General features: G+C 36.5%; 1 protein-coding gene across 1 annotated transcript in view; it reads right to left on the reverse strand.

The window, feature by feature from the left end:
• Window positions 1-7,375: 7,375 nt before the first annotated feature.
• Window positions 7,376-24,672, reverse strand: part of LOC130909511 (tumor necrosis factor receptor superfamily member 16-like) — a 52,296-nt gene continuing 34,999 nt past the window's right edge. Inside the window, exons 5-7 of the mRNA XM_057826067.1 lie at window positions 11,611-11,857; window positions 11,376-11,536; window positions 7,376-9,123 (exon numbers count right to left, since the gene is read on the reverse strand). Coding sequence (XP_057682050.1) covers window positions 8,792-9,123; window positions 11,376-11,536; window positions 11,611-11,857 — 740 coding nt within the window. The 3' untranslated portion in view covers window positions 7,376-8,791. The remainder of the gene's footprint in view (window positions 9,124-11,375; window positions 11,537-11,610; window positions 11,858-24,672) is intronic.

A 24,672-nucleotide genomic window follows, 5' to 3' on the forward strand; every position in this document is an offset into this window, starting at 1 on the left:
GCTTCATACAAATCAACAATCCTTGATCGCAGTCTTCAGACAGCTCTTTTGACCGAGCCATGATGCACATCAGACAATGCTTCTCATCAAGGGCGGCTTTTAACCACTCATCAGTGATTGGGCACACTCCTGACTTAAAATGTTTGGTAAAAATTGGTTTCAATTGCTCAAGTCTCCTGAGGCAGAGGGTTCAATTACTTATTTTCCCCTTTCTGTTATTGTTTGCATGCTATCCTCATTAAAATATGAAAACCTAATAATGTTTGGGGTGGTTTTAGTTAAAGCAGACACTGTTTTTTAATCTGTGAGATTTTGACAAAGATCCGATCACATTTGATGGTGATTTTATGCTGAAATATGAGAAATTCCAAAAGGTCCAGATACTTTTCATACCACTGTACATGATCACAGTTGTCCGATATATCCAGGAGTCAATAAAGTCGTAAAAAGCAAGGTAAATCAACACGACAAAGCTCGGATGATGTCGGATCTCTTTTCTAGTCGCAAGCTAATAGCCTGCTAACGTGTTAAACGTTAACATTTCCACGATTTCCACAATCTCAGTTTTCCAACTTAGTCATAAAGTCATTTTATTGATTGGAAGAATGAATAAAGGTGTGAAAGGGAATGTAAATCAACACGAAAAAAATTGCATGCTAATAGCACGCTAAAGTCTCAAATGGGATTTTGTGTGATAAATTTTACAACAACTTTTAAAATATCACAGTTTCGGGGGGGTTGACTCTCAGGTTTTATCCCTGTAGTGATTTGAAGAATAAATAGTCGTAAAAGGGAACGTAAATCAGCAAAAGAAAGGTCAGAAGTTACAGGACCGCCTTTCCTGCCGAACGCTAGTAGCGCGCAAACATGCTAATCAGAATTTTGCGTCAAAAAATCGTATTATAATCTCAATTTTCCGACATATCCAAGAGTTGTCGTTTCAGTTTTATTCCTAAAGCGGTTGGAAAAATGGATAAAGTCGTAAAAGGGAAAGCTTTTTCTGGTCGCACGCTAATAGCATGCTAACATGACAAACATTTTTTCCCTGGAGGAAATTAAGAAAAATACCAAAATAGGAACTACATATTTTGTGAAAATTGTCGTTTTCAATTTGAAAGATCATCCGGTGAACTTCACCAATGTCTTTGGTGCGTACACGCGGTTCCCTTGACCCGCCTGACATTCGAATGAGCCCCTGGAGCCTCGCAGCACTAAGTGCGGGAATGTTTTTCCCATTTGGAAGTTCCAAAGCGCTACTTAAGCCCGTCTTAACCTCAAGGCCACTTGAAATAATATAGAATACACGAGGGCAAATGTAGCAAGCGCGTGTGATTTCGCGCCTCATTAGCTTCACGTGTCGCCGGGCGGACTTCATTGACTTGACAGATTGTTTGTTGTCTCTGAGGCCCACCGTTGTGTCAAGTGGGAACTACTTGTTGCCACTCTAGCGCCCCCTTGAGTCCTCTTCACATCGGATTACATGCCGGAGATACTGCTATCTTCACGACTTCCAATTTTCAATGTTGATTGGTTTTATTTGGTCAAGTCATTGAGGAGAAAGCTGAAAATATACTTGAGTTTTGTAGGGGCAAAATTAAAATATTAATAATAATGACTATTAGCTAAAATGCTATCATATTTTTGTCGTCAATTTTCAGACACGTGCTGTTTGTTTTGAAGTATTTAGCGTAATTCTTTAGGATTTTGGGGACACTTTCTGATTATTCTGAAACATTTCCTGTAAAGTTTCATTTTTTGTTGATTTTTAGGTGTGTGTTTAATTTTTGGGACTTTCTGTTCATTTAAGGGCACTTCTTGTTTATTTTTGGGGTATAAGTGTCGTTTTGGGGCACTTCCTGTTTGTTGTGTGGGTCTTCCTGTTGAAGTTTGACTTGTTTTATTTTTTTAGGACTTTCTGTTCATTTGAGGACACTTTTCTGTTTATTTTGAGGTTATTTGTGTAATTTTGGGGTGTTTCTGTTAGTTTTGAGGGTCTTTCTGGTTATGTTTTTGCACTTTCTGTTCATTTTAGGGCACAGCATGTTTTTTTTTTAGGATTTTCTGTTCATTTAAGGACATTTCCTGTTTATTTTGAGGTTATTCGTGTAATTTAGGGGCACTTCCTGTTACTTTTGAGGGTCTTTCTGTTAAATTTTGACTCCTTGTTTATATTTTAGCACTTTCTGTTCATTTTTATGATACATCTTGTTTTATTTTGTGGGACTTTCTGTTCATTTAAGGGCGCCTCCTATTATCGTAATTTTCAGACTATAAACTTCCTTTTTTCCCCTCATTTTGAATCCTGCGGTTTATAGTCCAGTGCGGCTTATTTGTTGATTTATTTGGGTTTAACACTTAATTTAACAGCAGCGTCATAAGACTGTCATAAGACCGTCATAATTTTTACATGACATTATCATGGGCATTCCTGAATGCTTATGACAGATGTCATTAAGCTTCACCCGGAAAATTATGTCACTAACTCCATTTATGTCCATCTCGGATTTTTACACCCATTAAAAAGTGAGATAATTTGCCGGATGACACTAAATGGCATCTGTTATAAGCATTTATAAATGCTCATGACAGTGGCATGTCATCATTATGATTGTCTTATGACAGTCATACGATGCCACTGTCAAATAAAGTGTTACCAAATACCATAACTAGCAATTAATGAAACAACTGGAACAGTAACTGAAGAAATATTTAGCACAGAACTTGAATTTTGATTGTTATTTCACATCCGTAGTGCTGCAATGCATGGTAGGAGGCATGTTGGACAACAAAAGTGTTGACAGCAGGTGGCAGTAGAGGTTGACTGTCTCCAAGGGAGCAGTGATGGCCAAATGAAGCCTCATGAAGCAATCATGGTAGTTCATTTGGTCATATGACAGTATTATGATGCCGCTGTCAAATAAAGTGTTACTGGTTAATATCTTTTAGTGTAAATATACCATAATACAGTGAAGACAGCTGCAGCCTATAGTCAAGTGCGGCTTATCTATGTATAAATGCCGTTTTTAGTCTGGTGCCCCGTACAGTTAAATGTTGACTTCTTGTTTATATTTTAGCACTTTCTGTTAATTTTAGTTCATTTTTGTGTGTGTGTGGGGGGGGATTTCTATTCCTTTAAGGACACATCCTGTTTATTTATAGGTTATTTGTGTAATTTTGGGGCACTTCCTTCTAGTTTTGAGCATGTTCCTGTTAAAGTTTGACTTCTTGTTTAATTTTTGAGATGTTGTTTTATTATGGGACTTTCTGTTCATTTAAGGACACTTCCTGTTTATTCTGAGGTTATTTGTCTAATTTACGGTCACTTTCTGCTACTTTCGGAGTTCTTTATGTTAAAATTTGACCTATTGTTTATATTTTAGCACTTGTTAGTTTTGAGGGTCTTCCTGTTAAATTTTGACTTCTTGTTTATATTTTAGGACTTTCTGTTCATTTAGGCCATATCTTGTTTGATTTTTTTTGGGGGGGACTTTTTGTTCATTTAAGGACACTTAGTGTTTATTTTGTGGTTATTTGTGTAATTTAGGGGCACATTCTGCTACTTTTGAGGGTATTTCTGTTAAATTTTAACTCCTTGTTTATATTTTAGCACTTAGTTTTTTGGCACATCTTGTTTTGTGTGATTTTGTTTATCTAAGGGCACTTCCTCATAGTTTTGAGGGTTTTCTTAAATTTTGACTTGTTTATGTTTTAGCACGTTTTGTTCATTTTATGGCATATCCTGTTTGATTTTTTTTTTTTTTTTTTTTAACTTTCTGTTAATTTAAGGACACGTACTGTTTATTTTGAGGTTATTTGTGTAATTTTGGGGCATTTCCTGTTAGTTTTGAGGGTGTTTCTGTTCAATTTTGATTTCTTGTTTAAATTTTAGCACTTTCTGTTCATTTTATGGCACGTATTTTTTTTGTTGGGGGGGGGGTTTCTGTTAATTTAAGGACACTTCTTGTTAGTTTGAAGTGGCTTCCTGTAAAAGTTTGAGTTTTTGTTTATATTTTAACACTTTCTGTTCATTTTAGGCCATGTCTTATTTATTTTTTTGGGACTTTCTGTTCATTTAAGGACACTTCCTGTTTGTTCTGAGGTTATTTGTGTGATTTTACGGCACTTCTAGTTAGTTTTGAGGGTCATCCTGTTAAAGTTTGACTTCTTTTTTTTTTAATTATTTTTTTTTTAATTTTTTTGGTAGCACTTTCTGTTCAATTTTAGAGCACTTCCTGATCACTTTGAAGCACATTCTGTCAAAGTTTGGGGGGTTCATGTTCAAATTTTTTTTAAGGATTTATTTTAGTGGATTTTTTTTTTTTTTTGCTTCTATAAGGTTACTTCCTGTTTATTTTGAAGCAATTATTGTCAATTTTTTGTGCAATTTCTGTTCATTTTGAGACAGTTCTTGCATTTCTTGGTTCATTTTTGACTTAGAATTTTCTGTTCTCTTTCAGAAAAAATATAAAAGAGCATTTCCTGTTCATCTCTAAGGCACCTACCAAGAAACGCTAGCATACAAAAAAAAATAATAATAATTTTGAAGCTTTTATTTGCACAGCATGTAATTACACATTGTGGCGTTAGGTTGTAGTTATTGAAGAATTCCTGACCTTTTATTATTGTAGGAGAATTCTCCAGTTCACATTACGTACAGAGGAATACAATATGATGCGTTAGTTGGTGTATACGGACCAATCCCAGCTGCTACTTTTCAGCCATGTTATGAGCTCCCCTCATTTTGCATAATCAATTTGTAATCATGTGCAAAAATCATCATCGCTTCACTGGAACAAGTCAAACGTTGGATCAACTTCCAAAAATATTACTGGACTACTGAATCAATGATTTGCATGAGTTGCATTTTTTTTTTTCAAGTTGATCTCGTTCGACCTTTTTCAGTCCAAGCAAACAAATACTGTCCGGAGGCAAAAAGTCAACACAACATGGCGTCCCACAAAGGCGCATTGTTATTATTATCAGACACAACATGCATGCAGTCCTCTTTTCTAATATTAGTAGTTGAATTTTTATATTGGTCCTAATATGTTGACTTTAAAAAATGTATTTACAGTAACAGAGGTTTACAAAAACATCCCAAAAGGAAACATCAATAAGCCCTGAAATTGTTGCCAGGCACTTGTTTTGTCAAACACACAAAGGGAATTCATGACACACATAAAAGTGCTACAATTAAGAACAATATGAAAAGATGGGAATGGGAATACCTTCATTTTTGTAATTGGAACATTCCTTCAAATATACACCCCTCCCTTCTATAAGAGCAGACGTAACAAAAATAGAAGATAAGGAGAGGCCCGTCAGCCCTTTAAATTTTTTTTCTCAAATCGGCTCATTTTTACCGATTTTTTTGTATACACTCTGGCATGCAGACATAAGAAAAATATTCAGACAATCACAGAACGTTTGATGACAAAAGTTGTTGAAAAAAAAAAAACAATAAAGACAATTTTTGGCATATTTAACACATGACAGCATAAGACAAAATATCAAACATTCAAAGAATGTTAAAGAAAAAAATTTTAGATTGAGACAATTTTGTCGTTTTTCTTTTTTAAACGTACAATATTACATTGTAAGACAAAAAACAACACCCAAGAAACCTAATTTTTGGTGGGGGAATTTTTGTCAATTTGTCTTTTTTTTAAGTACATTTCAACATGATGATTCAGAAAATATGCAAAGAATTTAAAAGAAAAAAAATCTACCAAAACTAGATTTGTCCGATATTATCGGGTAGCTAATATTATCGGCCGATAAAAGCATTTTAACTCCTTCAGACATGCATTTTTTCTGTTGGACAAAAAAAAATAATAATAATGCACTGATTTTTACCCTACTCAAACACCAGAACAAAGTGCAATTTTTATATTGTATATTTCAGGCTTTTATTGGTTATTTTTAATGTTAATGTGTTTTTAACCCTCGTATTGTGTGGGGACCCATTTTCAAAATTTTGTGTGCAAAAATCAAAGGTACACACAGAATGTCAATTTGGAAAACCTGGAAGTTATTACATTTATCATTATTAAAGCATCCATCACAATACAATTAGCCATAATATGTTAAGGCCACGACCGCATATATCTGTATCGGATTTTTGGAGATGGACAATATCGGTTATCGGACAACTCTCAACCAAAACATTTGTTGTTGGCAATTTTTGTTAATTATATTAGTAATTAATATTCAGAGAGAATTTGGGGCGGGCGGAATCTAAAAAGTTAGACATTTTGTATCATTTGCCTTTCTTCAGCACATTACAGTAAAAAGACAAAAAAATCAACAACAAAAAATTTGATTTTTTTGGCACCAATTTTCATCATTTGTGTTTTTTGAAGTAGTAAGATTCAGATAAATAGACAGCAGGGCCGAAATCGAAAAGTGGTATTTGGTATGTGGGAAAATTGATTTAGCCATGTGGCTTTTTTTTTTTGCCATGTGGCAAATGGATTTTGCCATGTGGCATTTTTTTGCCATGTGGCAATATGGATTTTGCCATGTGGCATTTTTTTATTTATTTATTTTTTTGCCATGTGGCATTTTTGTAGCAAAATGGATTTTGCCCTGTAGCAAAGAGTATTTTGCCATGTGGCACTCTTTTGACATGTGGCAAAAATGGATTTTGCCATGTGACTTTTTTTTTTTTTTTTTGCCATGTGGCAAAACTGATTTTGCCACGTGACATTTTTTTTGCCATGTGGCAAAATGGATTTTTCCCTGTGGCTTTTTTTTGCCATGTGGCAAAATGGATTTTGCCATGTGGCATTTTTTTGCCATGTGGCTTTTTTTTTTTTTGCCATGTGGCAAAACTGCTTTTGCCATGTGGCATTTTTTTTGCCATGTGGCAAAATGTATTTTGCCCTGTGGCATTTTTTTGTAATGTGGCAAAATGGACTTTGCCATGTGCCTTTTTTTTTTGCCATGTGGCAAAATGTATTTTGACATCTGGCATTTTTTTTGGTATGTGGCAAAATCGATTTTGTTTTGTGGCATTTTTTTAAAATTATTATTATATTTTTCTTAAATGTGGCATTTTTTTTTTTTTAGGTGTGTGGCATTTTTTCAGGCAATGCACCTCTATGCAATTTTGCCAAGTGGCAAATACCACTTCTGGTTCTCGCTGTTTCTCTAAAGCTAAGATTTAAGGAAAAAAGGGACAACGAATCAACAAAATCATGGACAATTTACGTTGACATTTGTAGTTAATATTTTCCAACAAAAGAAGGCGATTCAGATGGAATATTTGAATATATATATATATATATATACTGGACTGTCTCAGAAAATTAGAATACACAATATTCTAATTTTTAAAAAATTAGAATATTGTGTATTCTAATTTTCTGAGACAGTCCAGTATATATATATATATATCTTTTTTAATTATAAAATGCAATTTCTGGGCAAATTGCGATGGTAGCTTTGCTGTGATGGTTTCCATATTCCTGTTTTGATGTATCCCGGACTTCCTGTGAATATTTTACCATTTTGGGGATTTCCGAGTCGCTTTCTGTTGATATCGGGCCACTAGGGTTGGAAATTAATAGGACTGAATGGACGTTTTTGTGCTATACAAATGAAAGGCGAGTTGGAAATCAGTGGGAAATTTTGTGCCCATTAGAAATGAATGGGTACGTTTTTGGCAAATTTTGGTCGAACTGTACGTTTTTAGCAAAAACTGTCGAGATCCTGAATTGTTTGATATATACATGATATGATTTGGACAAAAATTGTGAGACAAGTAGCATTTTGAAAAAAAAAAAAAAAACGGGGTGAACGGTCATTTTTGGGGTGTCAAACGAAAGCGAGACAAAAATAGTTCTAAAAAAAATCGTAAATTTGGGAGTTTTAAGACATTTTTTTTTATCGCTTGTCTTGCTTAAACACGTTATAATTTAAGACAGATTCAAACAAACATTCAATTCAACTTTCCTGTTTGTATTTTTTCCCTCTATATCTTCTTTAATCCATCGATTATCAGAATTTTATTCTGCTAAACTTCAGAAAAGCCCCCCAAAAACGATAAACCTAGTCAGGCCTTAAAAGCATACATTCGACGCATTAATTCATCACCGGCAGCCACTCCCAGTCCAATTTAATTGGACATCTATCGCCGTCAACGGCAGCCAATGACTCAGAAGAAACCATTTTAAGGAAACGATTGTTTTGTTGGCGATCGGCGGCCGATCCCTGAGAGAGGAGAACATTGATTGTTTGTTGTTCAGCTTTTTCTACTGCCTGCATGCGAGTTTGTAGTTTTTGTAGCTTACTCGTGTGTATAGTATACTTTCTGGACATGCTATCTTCTTATATTGTCGACTAATTTACACATGATAAGGTCCCTAATAATGTTTTCTAGAGACCGTAAAAGGTAGGCGCTTTCTACAAATCAACCTTTGTGTCATGTAGGTTAATGTCCGTGTGTTTTCTATGCTAAATCCATGCATGACTATATTATGTGTGCGATTTGACAGTCGATGATCCGTGTCTAGGGGTGTGTGAAGTCAAAGATTCCTGCCTTGAGCGCTTGCAAGAATCCAGATATCCTGTTCAAAAGAACAGAGGCCTCATCTGCCAGTTCAAGAGGTGAAAAATGTAAATAATGGTGCTTCTCATTGGTAGTCTGGAGTCCTTAACACCTCTTTGGTATGATAGCGGCGATTTGTAACACTGGGGAGACGGGTTTTCATCCGCAAAATTGGTAAGATTGTGAATCTGAAACCACATTCCGGGAAAAAAAATAGGGGGGCAAAAAGGCAAGCTTCCGTTACACAACTGAGGTGGCGGTAGGTTTCGGGGCAGCGGGAGCTAGCGCCAAGCTCTGGGCGATGTCGTTGCGGTTGATTTTTCTTAAGGCCGTGCGCAGCGCGTCCACGCTAGCGCAGTCCTTGGCCGCCCAGTCGGAGAGGAGCGCACGAACCGGGTGCTCGTCCCGGCGGAAAGCGGCGATGCGCTCCTCCTCGTAGCCCAGCAGGCCCGCCAGGTTGCGCCAGTCGTCCTCCGTCTCGCCCTCGTCGGCACCGTTGAACAGCAGTTGCTCCACTTTGTCGCGGGTGTGGAGGGGAAGCAGTAGGCAGGGGTCCTCGTCTAGGGTCACCACTGGAAGCGGACAGTGAGAAAAACTTCATTTTCGGATGCTTACGAACGCCATCCTTGGGTAAAATTTACAGTCATACCGTGACGTTTTATAAAAAGACAAGCATGTTTTTGTTTAACTTTTCACAATAGTAAGCATTCCACAAATTATTTTGATAGTTGACTAATCAATCATTTTTGCAATTTACAGTGGTATGAAAAAGTATCTGAACCTTTTGGAATTAAACACATTTCTGCGTGAAATCACCACCAAATGTGATCTTTGTCAAAATCACACAGATGAAAAAAATGGTGTCTGCTTTAACTAAAACCAACCAAACATCTATAGGTTTTCGTATTTTAATGAGGATAGTATGCAAACAATGACAGAAGGGGGGAAATAAGTAAGGGACCGATTACATTTAATATTCTGTGCCCCCCCGCCCCCCCCCTTTGGCAGCAATAACTTCAACCAGACACTTTCTGTAGCTGCAGATCCATCTGGCACATCGATCAAGACTAATCTTGGCCCATTCTTCTCTACAAAACTGCTGTACTTCAGTCAGATTCCTCGGGTGTCTGGCATGAATCGTCATTAGGTCATGCCACAGCATCTCAATGTGGTTCAAGTCTGGACTTTGACTTGTCCACTCCAGTGCGTGTATTTTGTTCTTCTGAAACCATTCTGAAGTTGATTTACTTCTGTTTTTTGGATCATTGTCTTATTGCAGGATCCATCCTCTTATTAGCTTCAACTGTCTGACAGACGGCCTCAGGTTTTCCTGCAAAACATGCTGATAAACTTTTGAATTCATTCTTCCATTAATTATTGCAAGTTGCCCAGGCCCTGAGGCAGCAAAACAGCCCCAAATCATGATGCTCCCTCCACCATGCTTCATGGTAGAGATGAGGTGTTGATGTTGGTGAGCTGTTCCATTTTTCCTCCACACATGATGTTGTGTGTTACTCCCAAACAATTCAACTTTGGTTTTATCAGTCCATAAAACATTTTTCCAAAACGTCTGTGGAATGTCCAAGTGCCTTTTTACAAAAATTAAACGAGCAACAAGATTTTTTTTAGACGGCAGTGGTAGCTGTCCTCCCATGAAAACCATCGTCTTGGCCATAGTTTTACAGATAGTTGATGGGTGCACAGAGATTTCTGTAAGTCTTTAGCAGACACTTTAGGGTTCTTTTTTTACCTCTCTGAGTATTCTGCGCTGAACTCTTGGCGTCATCTTTGGTGGACGGCCACTCCTTGGGAGAGTAGCAACAGTACCAAACTCTCTCCATTTGTAGACAACTTCTCTGACTCTCGACTGATGAACATCTAGACTTTTAGAGATTTTTTTTGCATCCTTTCCTAGCTTTATACAAATCAACAATCGTTGATCGCAGGTCTTCAGACAGCTCTTGAGCCATGATGCACATCAGACAATGCGTCTCATCAAGACAATTCTTAGCAGGTGTGTGTTTTATAGTGGGCCGGGCAGCTTTAAACCACTCATCAGTGATTGGGCACACACCTGACTTAAATTGTTTGGTAAAAAGGTGTTTCAAATTCAATCACTCTTTAAGTCTCCTTAGGCACAGGGTTCACTTAATTATTTTTCCCCTTCTATCATTGTTTGCATGCTATCCTCATTAAAAATCAGAAAACCTATAAATGTTTGTGTGGTTTTAGTCAAAGCAGACACTGGTTTTACATCTGTGTGATTTTGACAAAAATACGATCACATTTGATGGTGATTTTATGCAGAAATGTGAGAAATTCCAGAAGGTTCAGATACTTTTTCATACCACTGTACATTGTATTATTATCCAAAACTCTCATTTAGTGCACGGCCACTAAAACAAATACACACCATTAGAGGTTTTACGACAGACGACCATGATTTTGCATCTTCTGGGAATTTAATACCTATTGCAATTTTCCATTAAATTTAAGGCATTTTAAGACCTTGATTATCCAGATTTTAAATTCAAGACATTATAAGACTTTTTAAGGAGACACGGGAACCCTGATGTAAAAACAAAATACTGAAATTCTATCTTCCTACATTGATTTCAACATGTCAGGTTTTGACCCCTGAGCTACTGTTTAAGAAATTAGCTCCATCTAGTGTTAGAAAAGATAAGTGCAACAAGAATGTAGGCTGAATTTAAGCTTCTTGTGCGGGCAATAATCAATGATATTTTGCCACGGGCCAATGAAACTGTGCAGTGGCTTGTCGTTTTTGGACACAATTCCCAGTTGGTTAGCGTCAAATGGGTACCTGTGTGCGTTTGGTTCTGTCCCAACTGCTCTTGCAGACTCTGGCTGTCCACAGAGATCCCGCTGTCGCTGTGTAGCTTCTCGCCTTCGGGCGACGGCGTCTGGTTCGGGTTGGACGTGCAGTTGTTGGCCTGCTGCTTGTTCTGCTTGCAGCTGTTCCACCTGCACGGCGAACGAGGAGTTGAATACGTGAAGTCAAAAATGCAAATTATAGAGAAAGCGACGGTCGCGCTCGCCTCTTGAATACGACGAAGGCCACGAGGCCGACTACGATGGCCGCCAGGACGGAGCAGTAAACAGGGATCAGCTTGTCGTTCAGGTTGTGGTAGATGCGCTCGTGCGAGTCGACGTCAGCCACGGTGGTGGAGCTACCGATGTCGTCGTCCGTGGGGCCGTCGGACGGGGGGCTGCCCACGGGGAAGTCGTCGTAGGTGGGCGTGGAGGCGGCGGTGAACGGCGTGGGTGAGATGGATGGGTATTGCTCTGTAACAGGCACAGACAGAAGGTTATAAATTAATTATTACACATGAATTAATTAGAACTTTTTTTTATGAGTTAAGAATAAGACTAGTAATCCATGTCCAAACCCCGTTTTTTAAATTTGATACATTTCAAGTTTATAAAATGAGGTAAAAAATATCTGATTAAATGTTTTTCCTTTTTTTTTTTTTTTATTTAAAAAAGAATAATTATATTTTCGCTTTTTTTCTGATACTTAAAAAATAAAATATTTAAATATATTTAAAAACAACTAATAAATAATAAAATATAAAATGACTATTTTCCCTTTTTGTTTTTTAATAAAAAATAATTTTAAAAATAAAAAATGAGGACATTGGTTGTTTTGCCTTTTTATTTCATTTTTAAAAAATATAAAAATTGTCAATTGTCAAATTATTGTCATTGGCTGCCATTGACGGCGATAAACATCCAGTGGTTGAAAAATAAAATAATAATGATCATATTAATTTTTTCTTTCTTTCTTTCTTTTTTATTTAACAAAATTAAAAATGCAGTAAAAGAACAAAATATTTAGATTTTTACCTTTTTTATTTCTTGAAAATAAATAAATAAATAAATAATATAAAATACTAACTTTATATATAAATATATAATAAATATAAATATTCAATAATAAATGCATAAGCCCCCTGGCAGTCTAAAATTGACGTCTTTTTACTCATTGACTACCATCGACGCAAGCTCCTAGCCCTCTCGGTCCAAATGGATTTAACGTCCATTGCTGTCAAAGGCAGGCAACGACTTCATTCACGGACTAACACTGAAGCCGTTCGAACAAGTAGAAAGGTTGTTGATCAAAGCTCAATACATCCACTGCAGTGTATTGATTTCCCGTCTCTCTTTTTTGCCCTCTGGAAAGCAGACACCTAACCCTGACAAAGATTCTCTTTGTCCCGTACGATAGCTCTCTCCCTCTCCCCCCCCCGAACCCGTCTTCCCATTTTACTGGCTCTTCAACAGACGTTTTCTTTCCCAACAATCAGTTTGGCAGCTCCCTGCTTTTCATAGCGGCCTTTTCAAGGCTGTAACTCAACACGCTTGGCGGCCAATCCACCTGGTTGCGTCCTTTTATTCCTTTATCACCTTCCGTCTATGCATCCATCTGATCTCTGTATGTCCCCAAAAAGAAGTGCCTTAACATCATAATAGACTGTCCGGCCAAATTTGCGGTTGCTTGATTTGACAGTCTAGAGTTGAAGTTTAAATGATGGAAGACGGGGGTGGGGGAGTGGCCCGGGAGTCATTGAAAGACCGGCCCACATCATGGACAGTGTCGGAACCCATCTAGCCGGCAACACAAAGAAGTCAACAACTAATATTTTCTAACCTTGGCCAGAACTTATTCAGAACAGTTCCACAAACATGAGCACTGTAACCACATCGTAGTAAGCTTCTAGGACTTTTAATTCAAATAATCTAAATTAAGGTGCAGTAAAAATGCATATTTTTGAATATGTGAGTAGTCAGAGAGGTTCACTAGTAATGTTCACCAACTTTGGCCAGAACTTATTCGGAATTGTGAATTTACCGTGCCACAAAAATGAGAACTGTGACCTGTAACCAGATCAAAGTACACACGCAGGACTTTTAATTCATTTTTCCAAATACAGGTTACGAACGAGTTCAGTTCCTACGCTGGCAACATAAGCTGAATTTCTGCACAAGTCGGTGTTATCCCTTTAAGTACCCCTAAATACCCCCTAAATGTCAAAATAACTATCCAAAAACGTGTATTATCAGGGTACCCGCGGGTTATTAAAAGTATTAAAAAAGCAGTGAATTTAGTTTTCCATTATTAAAGGTATTAAAAGTATTAAATTAGCTGTCGTAAGTCTGGAATTTTTTCACCGGGGTTTTAATTTTCAAGAACATCTCAGTGCAACCTAAATTATATCCGTGACGAAGTTTTTTTTTTTTTTAATCCATAACGAAGATGACGCGTAGAATTTTTACGATGCACTGCACCTCGTGCGTGCGCGCCGTTAGCATCATTAGCATCACAACAGCAGGCAATCGCACAGTACTGTGTGCTAACGCAAGGAACTGCTCAGATGCCTTAGTTGTTATGTTCGACAAAAGCCTCAACAAGACAACCAAGCCCAAACAGTTGGACCAGCATGTGAGGTATTGGATCAGCGACCAAGTCGCATCCAGATACTTTGGGTCGCAGTTTATGGGTCATGCAAAGGCAGTGGACCTGCTTAACATTTCAAAGCAAGTTGCCAATTTCTCCAATTAAAGTGTGTTAGATGCAATGTATTTCTGCACGGTTTGCCTTTCGAACGAATGTGAATTTCGCAGTTTTAACTCAAGAGTTAGCCATGTTCAATGGGGTATTGGCAGGTGCACTAGTAGCCTTAGCATGGTTAAACCAGAGTCGTGAATTCACCATCACGCTCAGATACACAACACGGTTGACACCGTCTATTTTTGGAACGAGTGCGGGGTAACGTTGATCTGAATAACATGGCATGGTGATAGGCAAATTATAATGTAGGTAATAGTAAAACACCTCCTGGTATATTTAAATGTTTTTCTTGATTAAATAAGAGTATGGATTTTCTCTATCTGATTAAAAGAAATGTCTTCAATAGCTAACAAAGGATTAACATGTGTTTTGTATACTTCTTGTAATGTGATTTGAAAAAAAAAAACGATTACCAAGGGAAATGGTCATGTGTAGCTGTTTTATTTTGTGGTAATTAATGGTAAACTACTGCCATTTAGTGGCTGTTTTTTAAACTTTCACTGCCAATTGCAAGCGCTTTACAGTTAAGGTGGCCATTTGACAATCACCTACCTACCACCTTGACTAGGTCCTCTTAAAAGGGAAACCTGTTGTATTGCAAATGTAATTTCTGAAGTTGTTTTACAATAATAGTGTAAAATCGATTTTATCCTGGGAAAAAAATTATGAAAGACCTTATATTTAAATGTTTTAATTGTATCTTCAATAAATGTGCATTCTTTTGTCAAACACACTTAGTAATTGAGGTTAAATTTGATGTTCGGGGCTTTATTTTTTAATATGATTCAATATTATCTAAATAATGGGTGCGAGAAAAGTATTAATTTTCATTTGAAATGGCATTAAAAAAGGTCTTAAAAGTCCTGAATTTAGATTTATCAACCCTGGGGGGACCCTGATTATACGTCATTGTACTTTCCTCCCCAAGACGTTGGAGCGAAATACTAGCTAGAAAGTGAGCTAAGCTCCGAAATGACGATGTCAGACATCCGTGTGGTTTGCTGCTAATGACATCAACACTTGCAGAATGAAACTAAAATAAAAATTATATTAAATCAGTTTCATCTTCAATAACAGCAATTAAAAATTTGTGTTTTTAACTAGCTGCTGATACAGCAAAATAAATCCACACAAACGGTTAGCACGTATCAGTTAGCGTCTGCACGTCATCACAAACAACTATTTTAAACTCGCCCCAAGTATTTGACCGCAGTTGAAAACGCACAATAAACAGAACAAAACGTGTTATTATATAATACGTATATATACTGTATACAATGGTATGAAAAAGTATCTTGAACCTTTTGGGATTTCTCACATTTCTGCCTAAAATCACCATCAAATGTGATCTGATCATTGTCAAAATCACACAGATGAAAAAACTGTCTGCTTTAATTAAAACCACCCAAACATTTATAGGTTTTCATATTTTAATGAGGATAGTATGCAAACAAAGACAGAAGGGGGAAAATATGTAAGTGAACCATCACATTTAATATTTGTGCCCCACCCCCTTGGCAGCAATAACTTCAACCAGACGCTTCCTGTAGCTGCAGATCAGTCTGGCACATCGATCAGGACTAATTTTGGCCCATTCTTCTCTACAAAACTGCTGTCGTTCAGTCAGATTCCTGGGATGTGTGTCATGAATCGCTGTCTTTAGGTCATGTCACAGCATCTCAATGGGGTTCAAGTATGGACTTTGACTTGGCCTCTCCAGAACGTGTATTTTGTCCTTCTGAAACCATTCTGAAGTTGATTTACTTCAGTGTTTTGGATCATTGTCTTGTTGCAGCGTTCATCCTGTCTTTAGCTTCAAGTGTCTGACAGACGGCCCCAGGTTTTCTTGTAAAACATCCTGATAAACTTTTGAAATCATTCTTCCATTAAATATTACAAGTTGTCCAGGCCCTGAGGCAGCAAACAGCCTGGATGTTTGTCATGAATCACTGTCTTTAGGTCATGTAACAGCATCTCAATGAGGTTCTAGTATGGACTTTGACTTGGCCACTCCAGAACGTCTATTTTGTTCTTCTGAAACCATTCTGAAGTTGTTTTGTATCATTGTCTTGTTACAGCATCCATCCTCTTTTTAGCTTCAACCATCTGACAGACGGACTCAGGTTTTCCTGCAAAACATCCTGATAAACTTTTGAATTCATTCTTCCATTAATGATTGCAAGGTGTCCATGCCCCGAGGTAGCAAAACAACCCCAAATCGTGATGCTCCCTCCACCATACTTCACGGTGGGGATGAGGTGTTGATGTTGGTGAGCTGTTCCATTTGTCCTCCACACATGACGTTGTGTGTTACTCCCAAACAATTCAACTATGTTTCATAAGTCCACAAAATATTTTGCCAAAACTTCTGTGGAGTGCCCAAGTGCCTTTTTGTGAACATTAAACGAGCAACAATTTTTTTTTTTACACAGTAGTGGATTCCTCCGTGGAGCCCTACCATGAACACCATTCTTACATATAGTTGATGTGTGCACAGAGATATTGGACTGTGCCAGTGATTTCTGTAAGTTTTTGGCAGACACTCAAGGGTTCTTTTTTTACCTCTCTGAGTATTCTGCGCTGAACGCTTGGCGTCATCTTTGGTGGGTGGCCACTCCTTGGGAGCGAAGCAACAGTGCCAAACTCTCTCCATTTGTAGACAATTTCTCTGACTGTCGATTAATGAACATCTAGACTTTTAGAGATGGTTTTGTATCCTTTCCCTGCTTTATACAAATCAACAATTCTTGATCGCCGGTCTTCAGATAGCTTTTTTGACCGAGCCATGATGCACATCAGACAATGCTTCTCATCAAGAGTATTCTTATCAAGTGTGTGTTTTATAGTGGGCAGGGCAGCTTTAAACTGGTTAGGCACACACCTGACTAAAAATGCTTTGTAAAATTAGTTTTAAGTGTGCTTTGTCTCCTTTGGCAGAGGGTTTACTTACTTATTTTCTTCCCCCTTCTGTCATTTTTTGCATGCTATCCTCATTAAAATATGAAAACCTATACATGTTTGGGTGATTTTACGTAAAGCAGACACTTTATTTTCATCTGTTTGATTTTGACAAAGATCAGATGACATTTGATGGTGATTTGATGGTGACTTATTTCAGATTTGTTTTAAAAATGTTTTATTTTTTAATTTTTTTGTATTAAAAATTTAAATGAATACACAAAAAATATTTTTAAATGTAGTTTTTCATACATTTAAAAAAAAAAATGTAACGGCCCTAGTTAGTTCTGTGCCATTGGGTCCCCACCTAACCTAAAACCTGGTATTTGTGTGTGCGCCACACCTGAAAGTTTCCGCTTTGAAGCAGATGTTTTCTGTCTTTCAGTCTTTCAACATATACTTAGACTCCTAACGCTTATTTTTCCCTTTTCTTCCACGTGTCGTAACCTGCCGGCTCACGAACCGCCCTCTGTAACTACGAAATCAAACCGTGACAATTAATCCTGTTGCTTTGCCGTTTTCCTTTTTTTTCTCCCTCGCCTTCTCATTTTTCTCTGCGACAAAACGCAATCAGCATCGGTGGAGGTCAAGCAGAGAAACTCGAGAAGACTCCGGAGTAACTCCATCGCTTTTATCGAGCGGAGCGTGTTTTTCAGCGTCTCTGCAGCGGTTCCGCTTTCAGTTTCGTCTTTATATGTTAGCGCTTTTTTTTTTTTTTTTTTTTTTTTTGTAAATGAACAATCAAATCATCAAGCGTGTGTTTCAAATCTTTTAACCTGTACTAGAGCGCTTTTTTAACTCATTAGCAGCCATTAGATGTCCAATCCATTTGGACTGGGAGGGGCGAATCACCAAATGTAGCATACTGTGAGAAAAATAATCAACTTTGAAGTTTTATTGGAGGCCATAACTGGTGTGTATTTTTATTCTTTGATTCGTCTTAATTTGATTAAATATAATTTCAATAATTTGTTAATAATAAATATATGAAATTAATGATTAACAATAATAACAAATCATATAACCAGACTTGCCTAAGCAGCCAAATTCAAAGCATTGCAGTATTTGAGAGTATGAAACAAGTTATCTGCCCTTTGACCTCATTACCCCAAAATGTAATCATTCTTGAACATTTCTTTTCTGACCCCTGTGACCTTTACTACTATTATCTTGAAATTGATACAAACATATCCTATAAGTTTGATAATAATCCCTTTATTCGTTCTTAAATTATCACGATATTCGTATTGTAACCCCGTGACCTTTAACGTTATTATCTCAAATTTTAATTACCTCTTTAATCATCTCTTCAAATTATAAACATGTCCTGCAAGTTTGCCGCAGCTGTCTTCAGTGTATTATGGGATATTCACACCAAAAAGTATTAACCGATGGCACTTTGGCTGCAAAAGCTTCATTGATTCAAGAAGCTGTATTTGGCCCTCACTGCTCCCTTGAGGGAGACAGTCAACCTATGCTGTCAACACTGTTGTCGTCCAACATGCCTCCTAGCATGCATTACATCTACAGATGTAAATAACAATCAAAATTCATGTTCTGTGCTAATTATTTCTGCAGTTACTGTTCCGGTTGTTTCATTAATTGCTAGTTATGGTATTTTGGAAACAAATTCAATAGTGGCGCCATAAGACTGTCATAAGACCATCATAATTATGACATGACACTGCTATAAGCATTAGTGAATGCTGATGACAGATGTCATTTTGTGTCATAGGGCAAATGATCTCACTTTTGAATGGATGTAGGGCTGCAGCTATCAATTATTTTAGTAGTTGATTAATCGATGAACTAGTACGAATAATCGAGTAAACGGATAAGGAACATTAAAAATCAAAATACCTGAGCTGAGTCTCAAACTGTATAAAAAGAATAAATAAATGAGGATCTAATTATAACTGAAGAACATTTGGCTAATTTACTCAGCAATAGTCCGCTAGCTTAAATGCTATAAAATGCGAACTTTTTTTCTCCAACTACAGTGCTCTTAACAAATGGTTCAAACACTTATTCCCACAGAAAAAGGCTAATTATACCTAAGAACTAAATTCCGAATGCATTAAAAAAATCTCTCAAAACATTTTTGCATTAAAAAAAATCCCCCAAAACATTTTTACTTTATGTTGGTCTTAACTGGGAGCAGCTGGATTCAGGCATGTGAAATGAGTTATGTCATATTCACTGTTGCCAGTAGAGGGCAGTGTATCCACCCAAATCACAAAACTAAATGCAAACACTTTCAAAACAAACCATTACAACGCCACTTTATTTAAACGAATACTCGAAGCAGCAAAATTTAATTCAAATCTTTTTTTCTAATCGAATTACTCGAGTAAATCGATTAATTGTTGCAGCACTAATGAAAAACATCCGACCTGAACATAGAGTTGGTGACATAATTTGCCGGATGACACTTAATGACATCTGTCATAAGCATTCAGTAATGCCCATGATAGTGTCATAACATAATTATGACTGTCTTATAACAGTCTTATGATGCCGCTGTCAAATAAAGCGTTACCTATTAACCCAAATAAAATCAACAAATAAGCCGCACTGGACTATAAGCCGCAAGATTCAAAATGAGGGGGAAAAGTAGCAGCTTATAGTCCGAAAATTATGAGAATCACTTGCCCTGGAAAGGGTTAATAGAATTGACTAGCTGTCAATGAAGATGAGAGTCAAGTGGGTGGGGGGCGATTGAGCCAAGTCCACTTGCTTATTGAACCGGCCTATAGAAGAAAGGAGGGGGGAGCCATTTCCTTCCTGAGTTTGGTTGACCTTAACATTGGACAACCCGCGGGGGCGCCGACGGCCGTCCTTCAAGACTCAAATGCCAAAAGGAAAATGCCAGGGACATTCCGGATTTAGTGCGTCCACAACATTAGCACATCAATAAGTGCCAGGAATCCCCAGCGGCTGCCCATCTTTGTACGGCACAGTCGCTTATTGTGGCCAGACTCGCTTAGGCCACCTCTGACTCCGCTCGTCCAGTCGCCATCCATTGACTCGAGCGTGGCGCACACTGTCGGCATTGTGGCTTGAATCGGGCCCTTGTGGATAAACCGCATTCCGAAAAGGGGACATTTTTGGAAGGTGACAAGGGCGACGGCGACCCTCGCACTCTGGCTCGTGTCGTCGTTTAGCCGACGTCTACCACGGTCCGACTCAGTCACGGGTTCTGACTTCTCGTTCACGTTATGGTGCGGATATTATAACGTTGAATCATTAATGATCAGAAGTGATTTGTGCTAATGTTGTTTTCACCACTATACATCACTAACATCATATTCCTATCTGACCTATCGTCCCACTTCTTATCCTTCTGTTTACTAAGTGTATCACCTCCCAACATGTTGTCCTTTTAGCCAGAGTAGTCATATCGAACTAATGACGCTAGTTACATTAGGTAGCATATACAGGGTTTCCCCCAGTCCTTTCTAAGCCTGGTGGGCCACCAAAATAATTACCCAAAAAATTAAAATATATATATTTTTAAATTCAATATTTTTATTTTTTATTTTTATTTATTTATTTATTTATTTTGTAATTGATATTTTTAAATTTAGACCCCCCCCCCCACCCTCCCCCAATTTTTATTACCGGTATATTCATGTAAAATTTAGAAATAAGCTTAAAAGAAATTCATTCCTTTTTTTTTTCTTTTTTTAAAAAAAAGTTTTATTAACATTTATTTATTTACATTTTAAAATAATTATAAATTTAGTAAGTGGAATAATTGGGAATTTATTATTTTAATTATTTTTAATTAATAATAATAATTATTTTTTAATAATTATTATTTTTAAATTTTATTTTAAATTTTTCCAAGTTAAATTGTTTTGAACTAATTTAATTTAATAAATAAATTCATCATATTCCGTCATCAGATTATGATTTTTTTCCTTTTTTTGTTTTTAGAAGTGTACTAAAATTAACATTCAATAAACATTTTAAAATATTTTTTGTAGAATAAATTAATTTTAAAAAATTATTTTAAACATGAATTAAAATGAAAGAAAATGTTTAAAAAAAATGTAAAATAACCAATTTTTTATTTTTTTGTATTTTAATTATGCTTTTAATTAACAATGAAATGAAAAAGATAATATTTAATATTTTGTTTTTGTTCATTAAAAAAGTTTTAAATATAAAAATTAAAAACTAAAATTGAGAATATTTACTGTTTTCTTTTGTTTCCGTTCATTTCTTTTTTTATTTTTTTTTATTTTTACATTAAAATAATTAATGAATAAGACTACTTTTTGAACTCATTGACTGCCATTGATGGCAATAACAATTTCTAATCAGGTTCCTGATTCCATTGCCTGAATGCCTGCGAGCTGTGCCTTCTGTAGTATTTGGGACTCCTCCTTGAGTAGCCTTTAAGCATGTGCATGAATAATACAACACTTTGCACGTTCGCTTTGGGGCGATAGGGCAGCACACATAAGTGCAGCCAATCCCCGGAAGCCACGTTCAAAGAAGAACGAGGTCGCGAACGGAGCGCCGCTAAGTGCAGACGCCGGTTGAAGCGAGGCGTGAAAGGACCTTGTCCTGAAACGCCTCCTCAGGTGTTGACACGCATTTTACCCTCAAATTTGCGCTCTGATTACAGCCGCAGAAGAAGCCAAAACTCATGCGATTGTAAATGTTTCATGTCAGTTTTACAGCATGACTGTAAATGTCAGCTTTTTTGGAGCAGAGTTTATTTTCACAAAAAGAACTCTGCACGATCCCGTGCTGTCGTGACCCGGGTTTACCCGGTGTTGTAGCTTAATATCTCTGAGGGGAGTTCGTATGCATGTCAATGGTCTGTCTTGACCTTTCACCTTTGACCTCGTTCAGGGTCACATGTTTGGAGATCGGCATCTTGCACTCAGACCCTCCAATTTGCCGGTGTAGTGTGACATAGCCTGATGGTTAACATATTAGACCAAGGGGCTCAAACTTGCGGCCATGGGGCCGTTTGAGGCCCGTGGGATATTATTTTTCGGCCCGCTATTTTGACATCGAAGTGTAATATTGGTGTCGCTCTTGAATATTTTGTCATGAAAATATTTGAATAAGTTTGAATTAAATGAAGTAATTCATTAAAGATGATTTAAAAATTGATCATATATAAGTGTATGAAATTTAAAAAGGAAGCTTGCGTGTATTTTGCCATGGGAAGTTTGTTTATTTGTTTTTTCAATCTCTTATGACAGCTGGCGTAAATAACTTATTTATTCATTATTATTATTTATTCACCAACGAGTTATATATATTTTTCATTTTACGAACCTGTTATATGTATATTAAAAAAAGGGAAAAAACAGAATACTTACCATTTTAGATATCTATTATTTTTTAATATAGTAAAAAAATATTTACCATTATCCCCATTTGTGTTTTTATTTAACTAAAAACAAAAGAAAATTAATTATTAATATATATATATGAACAAGACAATGTTTACCTTATTGTTTTTTCAATTACATAATATAAAGGGCACCTGACTATAAGCCGTCACCGACCAAATTTGACACGAAAAAGGCATTTGTTCATAGATAAGCCGCACTTGACTATAAGCTGATATGAGATATTTTCACCCAAAAATATTAACCGGTAACACTAAAAATAATATGCAAAGCAAATGACCATCTAAGGTGCGAGTCGCAGGATCTGTTTGAAAAATAATTGTTATCCATTATGTTTTTTTTTTTTCTGTTCATTTCATTCATTTTTGTTGTTTGTTTTCTTGCTTTACAACCCTTATATGTACAGTATAGGAAAGTCAATTACATGCAATGACACTTTTTGGCCACCAGGGGATGCCTAGCCCCCCCTTGGCCAGGACAGTTCAATGATGTATAGTACACGTTTTTGGACAGTCATTTAGACATTTAGGGTTACTTAAAGGGTTCATTCCGATTTACGCGGGAATTCGGGTTACGTCGCCAATGACCCAGTAAACCAGCGTAAGAACGGAACTCATCCGTAATCCGTGGATTACCTGTACTATTAACTCTTTACGTGCCATTGATGATGATAGACTTCCAATATTTTAGCGTCCAATCATCCTTCTGCTGTGAATTTAGTTTGTGACTCATCGACATCTAATCCGTTTTGACTGGGAGAGAATGCCAGCACTCCCATAATGGTTTTAAATCGTTGTTAATAGCAGCCAATGTTAATATATCAAAATTAGGGTTGTCAAAATTATCACGTTAACGGGCGGTAATTAATTTTTTACATTAATCACGTTAAAATATTTGACGCAATTAACGCACATGCCCCAGTCAAACAGATTAAAATGACAGCAGAGTGAAATGTCCACTTGTTAATTGTGTTTTTTGGAGTTTTGTCGCCCACTGCTGGCGCTTGGGTGTGACTGATTTTATAGGCTTCAGCACCCATGAGCATTGTGTAAGTAATTATTGACATCACCATTCCATAGATGGTTTGAATTGCGATTAATTACGATTAATTAGTTTTTAAGCAGTGATTAACTCGATTAAAAATTTTAATCGTTTGACAGCCCTAATTAAAATTAGGGCTGTTAAAATTATCGCGTTAACGGGCGGTAATTAATTTTTTAAAATTAATCACGTAAAAATATTTGACGCAATTAATGCACATGTCCCGCTCAGACAGATTTTAATGACAGTAGAGTGAAATGCCCACTTGTTAATTGTGTTTTATGGAGTTGTGTAAGTAATTATTGACATAAACAATGGCGGGCTACTAGTTTATTTTTTGATTGAAATTTTTACAAATTTTATTAAAATGAAAACATTAAGAGGGGTTTTAATATAAGATTTCTATACCTTGTACTAACATTTATCTTTTAAGAACTACAAGTCTTTCTATCCATGGATCGCTTTAACAGAATGTTAATAATGTTAATACCATCTTGTTGATTTATTGTTATAATAAACAAATACAGTACTTATGTACCGTATGTTGAATGTATATATCCATCTTGTGTCTTATCTTTCCATTCCATTCCATAGATGGTTTGAATTGCGATTAATTACGATTAATTAGTTTTTAAGCAGTGATTAACTCGATTAAACATTTTAATCGTTTGACAGCCCTAATTAAAATTCGGGCTGTCAAAATTATCGCGTTAACGGGTGGTAATTAATTTTTTAAAATTAATCACGTAAAAATATTTGACGCAATTAACGCACATGTCCTGCTCAGACAGATTTAAATGACAGTAGAGTGAAATGCCCACCTGTTAACTGTGTTTTATGGAGTTTTGCCTCTGCTGGCGCTTGGGTGCGACTGATTTTATAGGCTTCAGCACCCATGAGCATTGTGTAAGTAATTAATGACATCAACAATGGCGGGCTACTAGTTTATTTTTTGATTGAAAATTTTACAAATTAAGAGGGGTTTTAATATAAGATTTCTATAACTTTTACTAACATTTATCTTTTAAGAACTACAAGTCTTTCTATCCATGGATCGCTTTAACAGAATGTTAATAATGTTAATGCCATCTTGTTGATTTATTGTTATAATAAACAAATACAGTACTTATGTACCATATGTTGAATGTATA

Source organism: Corythoichthys intestinalis, chromosome 21 (assembly GCF_030265065.1).
Source record: "Corythoichthys intestinalis isolate RoL2023-P3 chromosome 21, ASM3026506v1, whole genome shotgun sequence".
NCBI classification, from domain to species: domain Eukaryota; kingdom Metazoa; phylum Chordata; class Actinopteri; order Syngnathiformes; family Syngnathidae; genus Corythoichthys; species Corythoichthys intestinalis.